The 17,738-nt window shown below is 47.1% G+C and overlaps 1 protein-coding gene across 1 annotated transcript in view; it reads right to left on the bottom strand.

Annotated features, from left to right (window-relative positions):
- Window positions 1-13,900: 13,900 nt before the first annotated feature.
- HCN3 (hyperpolarization activated cyclic nucleotide gated potassium channel 3) overlaps window positions 13,901-17,738 on the bottom strand; it is a 118,543-nt gene continuing 114,705 nt past the window's right edge. The window contains exon 8 of the mRNA XM_069769278.1: window positions 13,901-15,828. Within this exon, the coding sequence (XP_069625379.1) occupies window positions 14,735-15,828 (1,094 nt within the window). The 3' untranslated portion in view covers window positions 13,901-14,734. The remainder of the gene's footprint in view (window positions 15,829-17,738) is intronic.

Below are 17,738 nucleotides of genomic sequence, written 5' to 3'. Positions count from 1 at the left end.
GAGGGAGGCATAAAAAGCAAGGGAAAATGGGGGGGGGGGGGGGGGGCGAGGCAGAAATGGTGAGAGGGTGGGCAAACAAGGTACAAATGGTGAGGAAGGCAAACCAGTAGAAAGAGGACAGGGTGTCAAATGAAGCACAAATGGTGAGGAAGAGTGGGGGTCAAACGAGACAGGAGTGACGATGAGGAGAGGGGTCAAACTAGGCAAAATTGGTGAGAAGATGCGGTCAAATGAAGGAGAAGCGGCGAGGAGGAGGGGAGTCAAACGAGGTGTAAATGGCATGGAGGAGAGTGGGACAAAGGAGGCACAAATGGTGAGGAATAGAGGGAGGCAAATGAGGCAGAAGAGAGCGAGAGAGGGGGTAAAAAAGGGGGAAATTGTGAGGAGAGGGAGGACAAACAAGGTATAAATGGTAAGGAAAAGAGGAAGGCAAACAATGCGCAAGCGGCAAAGATGAGAGGGAGACAAACTGCACAAATGGCAAGGAGGAGAGGGGTCAAACAAGGCAGAAGCGGAGATGGGGGGTAAACGAGGCACAATGGTGAGGAAGGCAATCGAGGCGGAAGCGGCGAGAAGGAGGGGTGAAACGAGGCTTAAGCGGTGAGGAGGAGTCAGTCAAACGAGGCAGAAATGGCTAGGAGAGGGATCAAGTGACGAAGGGGCAAATTAAGTGGAAGCGGTGAGGAGGAGGGGCCGTCAAACAAGGCAGAATTGGTGAGGAGATGAGGGGGAAGCGGCGAGATGAGGGTCAAGCAAGGCAGAAACAGAGGAGAGGGGGACAGACTTGGCTGAAGCAGTGAGCAGAGAGGTGGTCAAATAAGGCGGAAGCAGCGAGAAGAGGGGGACAAATGGGGACAAATAATGAAGTGAAGGCAAAGGAGGCATAAGCAGCGAAGGGGTCAATCAAGATGGAATTGTCCATGATGCAAGGGTGTCAAACGATGTGGAAGCAGCAAGTAGAAGGGGGCAAATGAGGTGGAAGTGGCAAGGGGGCAAACAAGGCCGAATCAGTGAGGAGAGGGCAAATGAGGTGGCATCTGCGAGAAGGAGTTTAATGAAGTGGGAGCGGTGAGGAGGAGGGGACAAATGAGGCGGGATCAGGGAGGAGTAGGGGGGCTAATGGGGAAGCATGCAAAGAAGGTGGAAGCAGAGAGGAAAAGGCTAATGAGGTGGAAACGGTTAGGAGAAAATCAATCAAAGGCAATAAGGAGAAATGGGAAGAGTAGGGGCAAATGTGATAGGAACAGCTAGTAGGAGAGGGAAAGGAGAAAACCTAAATGAATTTACAGTGCATCTGGCCTGTGTCTGTAATGGGTTTCTCACGCTAAACGTATGAGGTGGGGGAGGGAGTGATTTTGGATGATAATTACATTGCTTATTACCCGATGACTATGAGCCGGCTCCTTCCTAGCAGGGTGACCTCTTGTAATCTATGTAAATTAGACTGTGGCCAGCTGTGAATATGGCACCCTGCCACTCAGCACAGGAGATTGGAAGATAATCCACCACCAAAGCAGCTGTACACATTAAAGATCAGCGGATCAGGTCTTATTGTCAAAGATAAAACTGACCATGGTACATTCAGTCACAGTGTCCTTAAAGGCCCCGTCACACTTAGCGACGCTAAAGCGATCCCGACAATGATACGACCTGTCAGGGATCGTTGCTGCGTCGCTATGTGGTCGCTGGTGAGATGTCAAACAGTGAGATCTTCCCAACGATGCAGCAGCGATGCGGCGACCTGTAGCGACCTGTACAACGATGTCGTTGGTCGTTGTGACCCTGTCACATGGCAGCTATTATGACGATTCAGACCTCGATGAGGGACGTCCTGTGTGACGTTGTAATCACACAGGCATGCATTTGCGTTGCCTTTTCCGCGCCCATACAGTTCCGATTGGTGGTTTGCAGATTAAGGAAAAATGAAAACGCATTTGAGACCCCAAACAATACCTACCGTGCACAAAATATAGGTGTCAGAAGAACCGTTGAAGAATAGATACATCGAAGAGGAGTCGCAGGCCGGAGAACTCTACAACGATCTGCAAACCACCACGCGGTTAGGTACAAAGGATGGAAGCGCTACTATGTCGCCTTCTGTTGAAGGCATGACCGCCAATCAGAATGCAGTAGCGACCACCAATCGGAGGGGTGGGGAAAAGGCAACGCAAATGCACGCCTATGTGTCGGTGTCTGAGTCGTCAACGAGGTCGTTGGTAAGGTGTCAAACACAGCGATGTGTGCTACCCAGGGGGACCTCAACGATCAAAAAAAGGTCCAGGCCATTCCGACACGACCAGCGATCTCACAGCAGGGGCCTGGTCGCTGCTACGTGTCACACATAGCAAGATCGCTACTGAGGTCGCTGTTGCGTCACAAAACTTGTGACTCCGCAGCGATCTCGCTAGCGACCTCGCTTAGTGTGAAGTAGCCTTAACCCTAACCAGCGGATCAGCTATCCATCATGTGGAACTAGACAGCTGCTGAGGAATACCTGTTGGCCCAACGAGTAGTACTTCCTCACACGTTTGGATTGCCCTGGTATCCATGTGTTCAGAATGGGGAGTAAGCCGCTGCCACAAATCACCGGCTGCTTGTCTCCACAAAAAACAAGTGGACTTGAATATGTTAAGATCCACCTGATTTGATGCTTCTCTTTTTCGACACTTGTCAAAACCAGGGGGTGTAAGCAATCGGGGTGTAAGCAATCTGACTGTGTGTGTGGCAACCTTTACATGAGAGGCAGGGGCACTACCGTGAAGGTTGTGTAACGTAACCCCCCTACGTCATTCCCCTGGTGTAGAGAAAACAAATAGGGAATGACGATTGTTTCAGACAATGTCCCATGACTGACAACCTCACACTGAAATCATTAGCGAAGGAACCATCATGACTACCAACTGAAAGAAGATAGCAGAATTCTCAGTGTAACCGTAATGATCACTTTTCTGGTTGTTGCCCATATATGGTAGTTATGCTCCGTGTTGCGATAGATCGACTGGTTACACTCCCTATAATCACCTTTTTACTGGCAATGGATCAGTTGCGCTCAGTGTAATGACCGCTCAGCTGGTTGGTGTATATGGGATACGTTCAGGTGACAACACATTGTCTGGTCAGAATTAACTGCTTATGCTCAGTGTAATGACAGGTAAGGATGGATTGCTTCGCTCACAGTAATGACCTATTCTCTCGTTGGAAGGGACCCAGTCACTATAATGACTGGTCAGGAGGGACCGTTACGCTCACTGTAATGACTGTATGTTTGTAATGGACCAGTTAAGCTCAACATGAGATATTGTCTGGTAGGTATGGACCAGTGACATTCAGTGTGATGACAGATTGGTCAGGATGGACTGGTTTTGCTCAGTTTGACCGACAGAATGGTCAGGATAGACCGGTTACGCTCTGTGAGGTAACTGATTATTTGGAGGTATGGAACGGTGATGTTCAGTGTGATGACAAATTGTCTGGCCGTGATGGACCAGTTATGCTTAGTGTGATGAGATTCTCTTTTCGCAATAGACTGGTTATACTCCGTGTGATAACTGATTGTCTGCTCAGGATGGACCAGTTACACTCAGTGTGATGACAGATTGCCATCATACATCCACTACTTAAAAAACCATACAGACCTGTCTCTATTCTTCTCTTTAACTCTAAACTCCTCGAACTCCTGGTCCACTCCTATCTTACCCGCTATCTCTCAGATAACTCTCTTCACGACCCTCTTCAATCTGGTTTCCGCTCTTTACACTCTGAAACTGCCCTCACTAAAGTCTCTAATGATCTACTTGTTCTGTCCCCACATGAGGCGAATGGAGGTGTGGTTGATTAATAAGGGTTGTGAGAGAGAATCGTACCTTCAGTATTTCCTCGATATGAGGCAGACAGGACCAATACTGTTCAGCGTCCGGAGAGATGATGCACACCAGGGATTGTGCAATCCAGACTTGTTTATTTGGAAATCTGGACATACAGCGTATAACTGGTAATACAGTACCTTCTCCAGAAATGCAGACAAGGTACAGTAAGATATAGCACCAAGTATGAATCGTGAGCAGCAAGAGGTCTAAAGACTGATGCCTTCCTAAGCTCGGTTCAAGCGTGTCCTCTCACAACAGCATGTAAACTGAAAATGAAATGGCTGCCAGAGGAAGAGAAGACTTGACCCCTGAACTGGAAGTGAAAGACATGCCCACAAGAATTAATGAATAACAAGCTGCCATACGGAAAAGGCCATTGGGTGGCAGCAGAGTAAAATATAACAACATACATGGAACAGCACACTCCCTGTTCCGTAAGGGATTTCACTATATTAATGTCCTTTGAAATAAAGTCCAACAACCTAGAAAATGAAACCAAACATGCATGTAATGCAATAACAACAACTTTAAATAAGATAAGACATTAAAGTCAGTTCCTGAGATAATCCAAAGGAAAACCCATCTTCGGATCAGAGAAGCCGCACTAGGCCAAACTATCTCTGACCCAACTGTAATCCAATGGACAAAGTACTATTGCAGAGTTCTGCTCATAGTTTATCCTCCCAGAATGTCCTCAGTAGAGAGTGGTTTTTGGCAGACGTGCCAACCATGACAGTCTTTGTCTCCATGTGAATTGTGATAAGATCTCGCAATGTGGACTAACCTTGCCATAGTCTTAACGAGTTTCATCCAATTGGAGAAGCGTTTGAAGCGCTGGCAACTGAGGGTGGAGGTTGGTTTCGTGGCCAGAGCACTGACCTCGGAGCGGACTTTTGGATCGTCATTCGGATACTGGATGCTGAAGACTTCCTGGACAAATTCACTTCCCTTCTGTTCCAGCAGAAACTTTGGACCTGAAAGCCAAGAAGAGTTAGCAAAGGAATTTATAGGCATAGGTCTAGGGCATGGTCGGCTGGATTAAGTTCAGATGGGATATAGTGCCACTGTTCAGGTTTGGAAGACCTTCTTATTCTCTCAATGCGGTTACTGACGTACACGTAGAAGCGCCTCGTTTGGTTGTAGATGTAACCTAAGACAATTTTACTGTCACTGTAGTATTGTACGTCATCTATGTGAGTGTCCAGCTCATGCTGAATAAAGTCTGCAAGTTCTACTGCAAGCACGGTCCCACAGAGTTCAAGCCTGGGAATAGTGTGGTCAGGCTTGGGAGCCAACTTAGCCTTGCCAAAAGTGAAACCAACATGATCTTGATTGTCGGATCCCGTCACCTTCAGGTAGGCAACAGCTGCAATGACCTCCGTGGATGCATCCGAGAACACATGGAGTTCCGTCCTGGTGCTAGCAGCAAGTGAGATTCCAGCGTATCATCTCGGTATATGGATTTTATCCAAGGCACACAGATTGCTTCCAGGTTTCCCATTTTGGTTCCTTATCAGGAGGTAGTGGGGCATCCCAGTCCTTGACGGTTTCGGAGAGAGCTGTCTCAGAAGGGATTTACCTTGTATGGTAATTGGTGCTACGAATCCCAGTGGGTCATATAGTCTATATACCACTGACAGGACACGTTTAGTGAATGGTTTGTCTGCACAGTTGATTTGGAAACCGAAGGTGTCAGCTGACAGGTTCCACCTCAGGCCTAAGCTTCTCTGCACAGGCGGACGGTCTGGTCCCAGGTCTATGTCCTTGAATCCATGTGCGTGGTCACTTGACTCAAAGGCTCTCATGACAGCCAGGCTGTTTGAAGCAATTTTGTGCAGTCTAAGCTTAGCTCGGTACAGCATATGTTGGGTCCTTTGAAGTAGGTCGATTGCCGCTTCTGTGGGTAGAGATTTTAGTCCATCATCTATGTAGAAGTCTTTCTCTACAAAGTCTCTGGCATCTGCTCCATACTCAGACTCTCCTTCTAGTGCAGTTCTCCGCAGGCCATAAGTTGCCACTGCGGGTGAAGGGCTGTTCCCGAATACGTGCACCCGCATGCGATACTCCACTATCTCTTTGCTGGGGTCATTGTCCTTGTACCACAGGAACCTGAGGAAATTCCAGTGGTCTTCTCTGACTATGAAACAGTGGAACATCTGTTCAATGTCAGCGGTGATGGCAATGGGCTCTTTCCTGAGCCTCATCAACACTCCTACTAGGTTGTTTGTCAGATTAGGACCTGTGAGGGAGGCGCTGGCTCCGCATGGTTGTTATGGAATATTTTGCCCATAAAAGTGACGGTGTCCTTTCATCTCCGGTTTATTGCTTAGTGTGCGCTGGAGAGAGTTGAATCTGGACAAGGCTTGTTCACGATTGTATGGGAGCCTTACCCTGGTAGCTCGGAAGGGTAAGGGAAAAACCCAGTGATTAGTCTCGTCTTTAACGAACTCATTGTCCATTATCCTGACAAATTCCTTGTCTTCCATAGACGGGGCTACTTTGTTTTCATCCTTAGTGGTACGAAACACCGATCTACCCAAGTTGTCTGCATAGGGAGAAGGGATAACATCAAGCAGCTGTACAGGATCTGGAAGCTTTTCCTTCACCTCATAGTGATGAGGACATGGTTTGCAGAAAGTAGTGCGCCCGTCCTGGCGTATGTAGGTCTTAAAGGAATGGACTCTTCTTCGGTCCAAGCATACATTTCCTATGACTACCCACCCCAAGTCAAGTCTCGGGGCGTAGTCAGGATCATTACACTGTTGGCGGACCTTATGTATCCTTAAATTATCTCTGCCGAGCAGAAGTAGGATTTCATCATCTGTGTCCAAAGGTGGGATAACGCTGGCTAGGTGCCTTAAGTGTGGCTGGTGGAAAGCAGCTTCTGGGGTAGGGATCTCCTCCCTTTGATCTGGTATTTGATCGCATTCGATTAGCGTAGGTAGGGGTATTTCTATGTCTTTGACAGGAGAAGCAATGAAACCTTGTGCTCTTCTGCCACTATTCTCTATGCGCCCCGAGCAAGTATTTAGAGGGTAGGGTGTTGCTGGTCCCTTGATTCTAAAGGCTTCAAAGAACTAAGGTCCAGCTAGGGATCGATTGCTCTGATCATCAATGATGGCATACATTTTTACTGCCTTCTCTGGTTGCCCTTCTGGATAAACTTTGATTAGGCATATCCTGGCACAGCATTTAGCACTTTGATTCTCCCCACATACCCCTGAGCATGAGCAGGAAACAGCTGTGGTGGACTTGGCGTGATTCTGTGGCTCCCCGCCATGGCTTGTAGTGGGACTAGAGGTAACTGCGACTGCTGAATCGCTGGTGACTGAGGCTGGGTGCAAGGCTGATGGGTGTCTGTCGCTGTGACACCCTTCACACTCAATGGCAGATTTATAGTCCTTGGCCATGTGTTCTGATGAAGCGTAGCACTTGAAACATACCCCAAGTTCGCTGAGGATTTTCTTGCGCTTCTGCATGGTTTTGGACCTGAAGCCTCTACATTTGTTCCGTGAGTGTGGTCTTTTGTGAATGGGACACTCACGATTGAAAGACTTATCCCTCGATGGAATCGTGTACTGCTTATCAGCAGGTACTGCAGGTGAAAGCAAGTTAGTCTTTCTGATGTTTACACTGTTCCTCGAGTCCTTGCGTCTGTGATGATTTCATACCTTGATGAAGGTGTTGCTGAAGCTGCAATGTTAGACGCTAGGATCGTACCTCATTTGGGCCTGTTCGTCCATGAACTTGCAGAACTGAATGAACGGAGGAAAGGGACGTCATGTGACCTTTTATACCTGGAGACGCACACTGCCCACTTCTCTTGCAGACTGTATGGCAGCTTTGAGACGATTGGGTTCACCCCATGGGCAGTGTCCAGGTAGCACATTACAGACAGACGAGGGTCTCTTAGCAAGTTCCAGCTCCATAAGCAGATCAATTAAGTCCAGAAGCTTGTGGGTTTCCTTTAAGGTTGGTCCTTGGAACATTCTGCAGTCTCTTAAATAGGGACTTTTCTATGGCTTCAGCGCTGCCGTAGGTTCTTTCGAGTCTCTGCCAGGCAGCTGCGAGACATGCTTCAGCTTGCCCTACATAGACGGTCCTAAGACTCAATACGATTTGTGGAATCGGGGCCCAACCATTTTACCATAAGGTCATGCTCCTGCTCCGTGGATAGGTTGAGATCAGCAATGGCAGCCTTGAAGGCTGCTTTCCAGGCTCTGTAGTTCTCTGCACTGTCATCGAATTTTGAGAGGCTAGTGCTGATTAGCTCTCTGCTCACCATGAGCCTGGCAAACTCGGACATGTCCGATCCTTCACTCCTTGTTACCGTATTATCTTGTGGTGCCCCTCGGGCGTATAAGCTGTGTGGCATGGAAGGGTGAATTGTTCCCCTGTAGAATGATGTCGCTGTAGGGTTGAGCTGTGGTTTAACCTCTGGAGATTCTGATGACTCCTGCTTGAACTGTGGAGGCAGGCTGGAGTGTGACTTGCGGTCGTCTTGCGGTGATGACTGCTCCTGAGGGGGTGCATCACGGAGTTGGTCTTGCATCTCTGTAGGGGCTGTGGGCGATACTGGCACCATAGGTTGGGCTGACTTGGATGTTTCCGCAATGCTGGGTTGAACGTCGCTGGAGAAGGTGTGCGCTGCAGGTATCTGTTTCTGCACGTAGTCGCTGGTACGAACAGCTGGGTCGTCTTCTTCCTGTGGTGGCAGGCAAATCGGTTCGAAGTTTTGCTTCAATGCTTGCTCCAGTATTTTTACTTTGACTAATGCGAAATTTTTTTTCCTCCATTTCTGTTTGAAGAATCCTTGCTCGTGCCTCTGTTTCTGCTTTCCTGGCTTCTACCTCTGCTTCAGCTTGAAGAATCTTTGCTCTAGCCTCTGCTTCTGTTTGAAGAATCTTTTGCTTTTGCCTCTGCTTCTGCTTTCTTTTCTGTGTATGAACGTCTTAGTTTGGACCGCTCTGCGTTTAAACGGGCCTCTAGGATTCTGTCGCTGAGAGCTGAAGTTCTTGAGCAGGATGATTTGTATGACCGAACAGAGTCTTTAGACAAGCTGACCTGTGCGATCTAGTTTCTTGCAGATGGGTGACACCAAGCTTCCCTTTATCTTTGGCGTCTTGCACGGCGGCGTTCTTTTCTAGGTCTGTGGAATCTGCCTTGCTTAACTCCGATAGGGCTTCGTCGATTTTAGAGTCTTTTAGGAAAGCGGCGTACTTTGTGGACAGTCTCTGCTGTGGGCCGTGTCTAGCTGTCTTATAGTGTCCTGTAAACTCGCTGCATCATTATTGTGGCGTTGAACGCTTGACTTAAGGGAGGTGACTCGTTCCCATAGGTCATCCAGGTTGTCATTGAACTCATCCCTTGTGAAGCTGTAATTCTCGAGGACCTTTAATGTTGGCTTGATGGAGCGTACTGGTCGTGCATCTGGGTCTGCTGCGGAAGAGGGCTCTGCAAGAGATCGAAAGACTGATGCCTTCCTAAGCCCGGTTCAAGCGTGTCCTCTCACAACAGCATGTAAACTGAAAATGAAATGGCTGCCAGAGGAAGAGAAGACTTGACCCCTGAACCGGAAGTGAAAGACATGCCCACAAGAATTAATGAATAACAAGCTGCCATACGGAAAAAGGGCAAATTTATTGGTCACTACTCCATGCTAATTCTCTTGGATCTCTCCGCAGCATTCGATACTGTGGATCATCAGCTCCTCCTCACTATGCTCCACTTAAACGGCCTTAAGGACACCGTTCTCTCCTGGTTCTCCTCCTATCTCTCTGATTGCTCCTTCACTGTATCTTTTGCTGGTTCCCCCTCCTCTCACCTTCCCCTTACTGTTGGGATTCCTCAAGGATCAGTCCTAGGCCCCCTCCTCTTCTCTTTTTGTCCAATATGGGCAGTATACAATCAGTAGATTTGGGTTCCAGTACCATCTCTATGCTGATAACACCCAATTATACACTTCTTCTCATGATCTCACGCCTGCCTTTTTAGAAAACTCCAGTGATTGTCTTACTGCTGTCTCTAACATCATGTCCTCCCTCTATCTGAAACTGAACCTGTCAAAAACTGAACTCCTCGTGTTCTCTCGCTCTACTAACCTATCTTTGTTTGACATTGTCATCTCCATGTGTGGTTCCACCATTACTCCCAAGCAACATGCCCACTGCCTTGGGGTCATATTTGATTCCGTGCTTTCCTTCACCCCTCACATCCGATCATTGGCTCGCTTTTTTTATCTGCATCTCAAAAACATTTCTAGAATTCGCCCTTTTCTTACTCGACTCTGCAAAAACTCTTACTGTTTCACTCATTCATTCTCGTTTGGACTATTGTAACTCTCTCCTAAACGGCCTCCCTCTTACCAAACTCTCCCCGCTCCAATCTGTCCTGAATGCTGCTGTCAGGATTATATTCCTCACGAACCGTTACACCGATGCCTCTACTCTGTGCCAGTCATTACACTGGTTACCCATCCGCTCCAGAATCCAGTACAAAACTATTACCCTCATTCACAAAGCACTCCATGGCTCTGCCCCACCCTACATCTCCTCCCTGGTCTCAGCCTACCACCCTACCCGTGCTCTCCGTTCTGCTAATGACCTGAGATTAGCATCCTCAATAATCAGAACATCCCACTCCCGTCTCCAAGACTTTAAACGTGCTTCGCCAATTCTTTGGAATGCACTACCCAGGTTAATACGATTAATCCCCAATCCCCCACAGTTTTAAGCGTGCTCTAAAAACGCATTTGTTCAGACTGGCCTACCGCCTCAACGCATTAACCTAATTATCCCTGTGCGGCCCATTCTTATAAGTTAAACCAAAATCAGGTTCCTCGCATCATGTTCTCATATACAATTTATGCAGTTAATAGCCCTCTGTGTCTGTACTGCTACATACTTAGGCTGTTAACTGGTTCATGCAGCTTTACATGAACACTCGATCCTTACACTTCGGCTGGTCCAAACAACGAAAGCAATTGTTACCATCCACCTCTTGTGTCTCCCCTTTTTCCTCATAGTTTGTAAGCTTGCGAGCAGGGCCCTCACTCCTCTTGGTATCTATTTTGAACTGTGATTTTTGTTATGCTGTAATGTCTATTGTCTGTACAAATCCCCTCTATAATTTGTAAAGTGCTGCGGAATATGTTGGCGCTATACAAATAAAATTATTATTATTGGTCGGGGTGAACTGGTTATGCTCTGTAATAACATTGTCTGAAGGGATGGACTGATTACGCTCAGTTTCCCAACAGATTATTTGGCAAAGGACCCGTTTTGCTTTCTGGGGAACAATTGTCTGGTAGAGATGGATCGGTTACGCTTTGTGGTGAACAAACATCTGGTCGCCATGGATCGGTTACTCTTTGTGGTGAACAATCTTCTGGTAGGGATGGATTGGTTATGCTTTGTGGTGAACAATCGTCTGGTCAGGATGCATCGGTTAGGGGTGTGGCCTGAATGTGATGTGAGCTGTCCTCTGCTGCAGGAGCTCCCGCTCAATATCAGCAAATATACAGGATTGCAGCCTGTAAAATCGGTGCCAGGTACCTGGATTTATCGGGGGAACCCGAGACCAGTGTGGTGCTTGAGGAGCTGCGTGCCTGCAGGGCAATGACCGGGAAGAGGAGCTCCAGGAAGGTGGCTTGGAAGTTGGAAGAAATGCTGCCGGAGAAGCCTGTGTTGGTGGGGGAGGATTCCAGGGGAGCAGACGCAGCAGCCAGGCTGCGACCCTTCGCCCGACAGACGGAGGAGACCCGTAGCCTGGCAGTGACTGACAAGGTGAAAGATAAGCCTCTGGGGCACGGAGATATGGAGGAGCTGGGGGGGGAGGAGGAGGGAGAAGACAGTCATGGCGGGGATGCATCGGTTACGCTTTATGGTGAACAATCGTCTGGTCAGAATAGACCGGTTACGCTCTGTGTGATAACTGATTGTCTGGAGGGATGGACCAGTTGCGCTCAGTTTCACAACAGATTGTTTGGCAAAGGACCAGTTCCGCTTTGTGGTGAACAGTTGTCTGATAGGGATGGATTGGTTATGCTTTGTTCACCACAATCATCTGGTTGGGATGGATCGGTTGCGCTTACTGTAATGACTGTCTGGTCAGAATAGACCAGTTACGCTCTGTGTGATAACTGATTGTCTGGAGGGATAGACCAGTTATCACACACAGCGTAACTGATTGTCTGGAGGGATAGACTAGTTATTCTCAGTTTCAGAACAGATTGTTTGGCAAAGGCCCAGTTACGCTTTGTGGTGAATAATTGTCTGATCGGGATGGATCATTTCTATTTCTTCAGATGCAGTGCTAATCACTGAGAATTGGTTATGACTGCAGACATAGCTTTTGATGTTTTACATGTCAGTTGACTTTCTCTCCCAGGAAATACACTGCTCAAAAAAATTAAGGGAACACTAAAATGCCACATCCTAGATATCACTGAATGAAATATTCCAGTTGTAAATCTTTATTCATTACATAGCGGAATGTGTTGAGAACAATAAAACCTAAAAATGATCAACGTAAATCACAACTAATATCCCACAGAGGTCTGGAGTTGGAATGATGCTCAAAATCAAAGTGGAAAATGAAATTACAGGCTGATCCAACTTCATTGGAAATGCCTCAAGACAAGGAAATGATGCTCAGTAGTGTGTGTGGCCTCCACGTGCCTGTATGACCTCCCTACAAAGCTTGGGCATGCTCCTGATGGGGCGGCGGATGGTCTCCTGAGGGATATCCTACCAGAACTGGACTAAAGCATCTGCCAACTCCTGGACAATCTGTGGTGCAACGTGACGGTGGATGTGCGAGACATGATGTCTCAGATGAGTTCAATCGGATTCAGGTCTGGGGAACGGGTGGGCCAGTTCATAGCTTCAATGCCTTCATCTTGCAGGAACTGCTGGCACATGCCACCTGAGGTCTGACATTGTCCTGCATTAGGAGGAACCAGGGCCATCCGCACCAGCATATGGTCTCACAAGGGGTCTGAGGATCTCATCTCGGTACCTAATAGCAGTCAGGCTACCTCTGGTGAGCACATGGAAGGCTGTGCAGCCCTTCAAAGAAATGCCACCCTACACCATTACTGGCCCACTGCCAAACCAGTCATGCTGAAGGATGTTGCAGACAGCAGATCGCTTTCCACGGCGTCTCCATCTGCTTTCATCTGTGAAGAGCACAGGGCGCCAGTGGCGAATTTGCCAATACTGGTGTTCTGTGGCAAATGCCAAGCATCCTGCACGATGTGTGGACGTCGGGCACTCAGACCATTCTCATGGAGTCGGTTTCTAACAGTTTGTGCAGACACATGCACATTTGTGGCCTGCTGGAGGTCATTTTGCAGGGCTCTGGCAGTGCTCCTCCTTTTCCTCCTTGCACAAAGGCTGAGGTAGCGGTCCTACTGCTGGGTTGTTGCCCTCCTACGCCCCCTCCACATCTCCTGGTGTACTGGTCTGTCTCCTGGTAGTGCCTTCAGCCTCTGGACACAACGCTGACACAGCAAACCTTGCCACAGCTCACATTGATGTGCCATCCTGGATGAGCTGCACTACCTGAGCCACTTGTGTGGGTTGTACAGTCTGTCTCATGCTACCATGAGTGTGAAAGCACAACCAACATTCAAAAGTGACCAAAACATTAGCCAGAAAGCATTGGTACTGAGATGTGGTCTATGGTCCCCACCTGCAGAACCACTCCTTTATTGAGTGTGTCTTGATAATTGCCAATAATTTCCATCTGTTGTCTATTCCATTTGCACAACAGCATGTGAAATTGATTGTCAAGTGTTGCTTCCTAAGTGGACAGTTTGATTTCACTGAAGTTAGATTAACTTGGAGTTATATTCTGTTGTTTAAGTGTTCCCTTTGTTTTTTTTTTTTTTGAGCAGTGTATTTCCTCATCACACAGGGAATTCCCTGTCACATGACAACCATGTCTGGTATATCGTCACTTACCTGCTGGATTTTCATTTTGATCGATCGCTTTAAAGTGGTTTAATAAAGGACATTGTCAGAGACGGAGCATTTGTATTGTGTAACATATTTATTATCGTCACACCCAGGGAAATCTTGTGCAGCGTTAATCACTCGGCTCCATCCATGAGAAGATGTCATCGATCTAATGTTAGTATTACATAGGAAGTATCGGTATCGAGCATGTTCATACAAGCGATCAGTCTTATAAGGCTTACACCAAGCTGTCATAGTCCTCTCATGAATGCCTGGAACAAGCACTGAAGAAATAAGGATCCAAAATACCGATCTCCTTCATAATAAAGCTATGTTTTGTGTAAGGCAAGCTGAGTCTAACTAACGATATCTGCCTTTGATGACGATGGTCTATGTATGTGACTCCAGAGTCCGGTGCTAAAGCTGGCTATACACACAAGACCATGAGTGGCCACAAGGTATCTGATAACTGGTCCATTGGATCTATCAACATGACAAACTAAACTAATAGGGCTTGTGTAAGGTGGCAATCATTCAGCCAAACTTGTCCGATAGTGCATATGCTTGGATTTTCAGCTGAAGACAGACAAAAAAAAATCTCGCCCGACATCGCATTTTTGGCAGTCTAGCGTCTACTGGGTTTGATTACTTGCATATAATATCATAATGATGGTTAACCAAATAGGCAAAATTAGCAATTTTATATGCAAGGACAGCGTTATGCAGGTATCTTTAGGGGCATGACTTGTACCTCATTGCCTCATCATTCATTTGTTCCCAGCCTGTTCAGAGCTTGTTTGGACACCATTTTCAGCACCCTTGTTTCCATTCTTCTTGATCAGGATATTTTTTCATGTTGAACCCGGAAAAGAAGTTGTGGGTTTTATGTTGCTTTTGTGGATGAGGCCCTCACATGTTCGATGGTAGTTTAGGTTTCCCAACATCTACATCAGGGCTGAAGGCTACTGATCCCTTTTGTGATGCTGCGGTCTTTCGAGACGTAGCAGGTGACTGTGGAGCAACTGAGCTACTGGCTGAAGATCCAGACATGGAAAGAGACCCTGAAGGCACTGGCTGAGTACAAGAAGATGATAGAGGTGGTTTGGGCAGCAGTATAGTTTGGGATGATTTATTGCTCAGATCTCTGGGTGAGTCTGATGCATGTGGAGATGCTGCACTGTCTGGCTGTTGGAATACCTTGTTCGGCAGTGAGGGCTGAGAAGCTGAAAGAAGACGGACATCCTGTGACAGTTTGCCAATGGGAAGTCCTTGTATGCTCCTGTGTTTGACCAGATGCTGGGGGGAGCTGGCCGCTTGCTGCATGAGTAGGGACAGATGAGAACCAGTTGCTCTGGACAGACTGTAGTGCAGAGTCCTCCCAGAAAGTGGTCCTACGTTTGCATGAGAGCTTGTGGGTCCTGTCGACTGCTGTAAAACAGAAGTAGATGCAGACGTTCCACGAGATCGGGACAATTGCACTTGTGAGGCCATCAGTGGTTTTGCAAGGACAGGAGAATCCACTCTCTGAATTTGGCACAACCGAGCAGGAGGCACTGTCACACTTTGCTTTTGGACACCACATGGAGAAGGAGATAGTCCAACTGGTGTCTGCAAGTAAGAATGTGCACCAGAAGGAGAACTTACAGAAGCAGTGCGGGAGCCCCAAATATTGGGCTGGGACCTTCTTGCCTGGCGGCTCTCATATGCAGTCTCTGGCAAGGAAAGTGGTGGGAGGAAGACATGAGCCTGAAGGTTCTGCTGATGTGTCAATGCAATAGCAACATTCGTGGTGGCTGCTGCAGTTTGAAGAGGTGCATGAACCAAAGGTTCCCAGATGAGAGTCTTATTAAGGGCTGAATCCCTCATAGTCCCCAAAGACTGCGGATCCTGGATGTTATGGGCCATGTCCTGATCATGCTTCACAATCTGCTGAATGATTTCATTATTCACTGATCCCATGCTGTTCTCCGCACGTTTACGTAGTAAAATGGAGTTCTTCTTACCTGAGGGGGAGATGGACACAAGGAAAGGAACGTGATGCTGGGGTCAGCTAGGACTGACTATGGGGAAAACATACAAGAAACGAGGTATGGGACAAAGCTCATCAAGGACTCAAGATGGAGGCAGCCGAGGACAGAAGGAAACCACATGGGATAGGTCCGCTGATGTTTGAAGTGGTGAGGAGAGACCTAGGCAGCATGATTCAGATCTACAAGGCTGTGTGCGGGGACAGGACGATAAAAGATTCACATGTAGATTAATACAACTTGTACCCATGTAGATAATGCCACTAAGTGAGGACAGGTGAGAAGTGGTGATGTGGACTGAATAGGAGAAAGTAGTAACTAGATTGTGAAGGGGGAATGAGCACTAATAATAAGGACATAGTAGTGACCAAACCATGGTGGGGAGTCAGGACTGATGAGAAGCAATGAGGGGCATGAAAATGAATAAGGAGTAACAAGAAGTAACCAAAAACTGATGAGGAGTGACCAAGTTCTGAAGAGTGAGGATGAAAGAGAAATGAGGGTGAAAGAGAAGGACTAATAAATAGAGTGGATTGATGTAGAATGATCAAGGACTGATGTGGGTAATTCGAAGGGAGGTTTAAAGGGACTCTGTCACCTGAATTTGGAGGGAACAATCTTCAGCCATGGAGGCGGGGTTTTCGGGTGTTTGATTCACCCTTTCCTTACCCGCTGGCTGCATACTGGCTGCAATATTGGATTGAAGTTCATTCTCTGTCCTCAGTAGTACATGCCTGCACAAGGCAATCTTGGGTTGTGCAGGCATGTACTACGGAGGAAAGAGAATGAACTTCAATCCAATATTACAGCCAGCATGCAGCCAGCGGGTAAGGAAAGGGTGAATCAAACACCCAAAAACCCCCGCCTCCATGGCTGAAGATTGTTCCCTCCAAATTCAGGTGACAGAGTCCCTTTAATGGTGAGAGATTACTGATAGTGATTGATCAAAGACTTGCTAGGACTGGTGATGCAGGACCAATAACTGATGAGTAGGGAGGACTGACCGAGGACTTTCAGACGAGAGGAAAGATAAATAGGGACTCATTAAAAGTAATAACGAGATGTAAATATTTCTAGCTGTTCATTTCTGGGGTGCACAGATCTATAGACCGTAGGGCGTTTCCAAGTCTGTAGGGTTGTGTACCTTAAAATACAATTCTCACACCATAGAAATGCACACACTTAATATGTGCACTCATTTCTGAAAGAGGACCTATCACCTGTAAAACCTCATGAAGTGAAATGAGACAAAAATATAAAACCATTGCAAAATCTATTAAATATAATTACAAAAGTTAAAAATAATGTCAAAATTATTTATAAAAACCTTTAAAAAAAAAAGTGAGACCAATGTCTGTGCACTGTCTGACTATTGTGACAGCTGTGATAGACTTCCTGCTCCTAAACTGAGAGATGCCAGTGTCTGGAGAGATGATCTGTGCTGTTATCTTACTACTGCAGCTAACAATGCAAGGTGAAGTCCTGTGTATTCTGGGGCTTCCGGCCAAGAAGCAGCAATACAGGTAAAGCCTGTCACAGATTTTCCTCTGTAATTGTATATAATAACTCCGCTTAACCATTTACAAGGCAGATAGAAATGAATTTCAGCAGGTATGTAAGCGATAAAATCCACAATTTATTAGGTACTTTAAAACAGTGGCAGCTCCTCCAGTACGCGTTGAATGCCGTAACGCGTAGTTGTTATGCTACTGGAGGAACTGCCACTATTTTAAAGTACCTAATAAATCGTGAATTTAATCTCGCATACTTGCTGCCTGGCTGGAATTTCCTTCTCTGCTTTGCTATTCAGCCTGTCCCAGGGCTGACCGCATGAGTCTACCAGCTGGTCTTGCTGCAACTTTCATGGTGAGCTGATTTTCCACTTC

This window comes from Ranitomeya imitator, chromosome 1, assembly GCF_032444005.1.
Source record: "Ranitomeya imitator isolate aRanImi1 chromosome 1, aRanImi1.pri, whole genome shotgun sequence".
NCBI lineage: Eukaryota > Metazoa > Chordata > Amphibia > Anura > Dendrobatidae > Ranitomeya > Ranitomeya imitator.
Note: the sequence above shows the minus strand (reverse complement) of the source record. Positions and strands in the feature narration are given on the sequence as shown.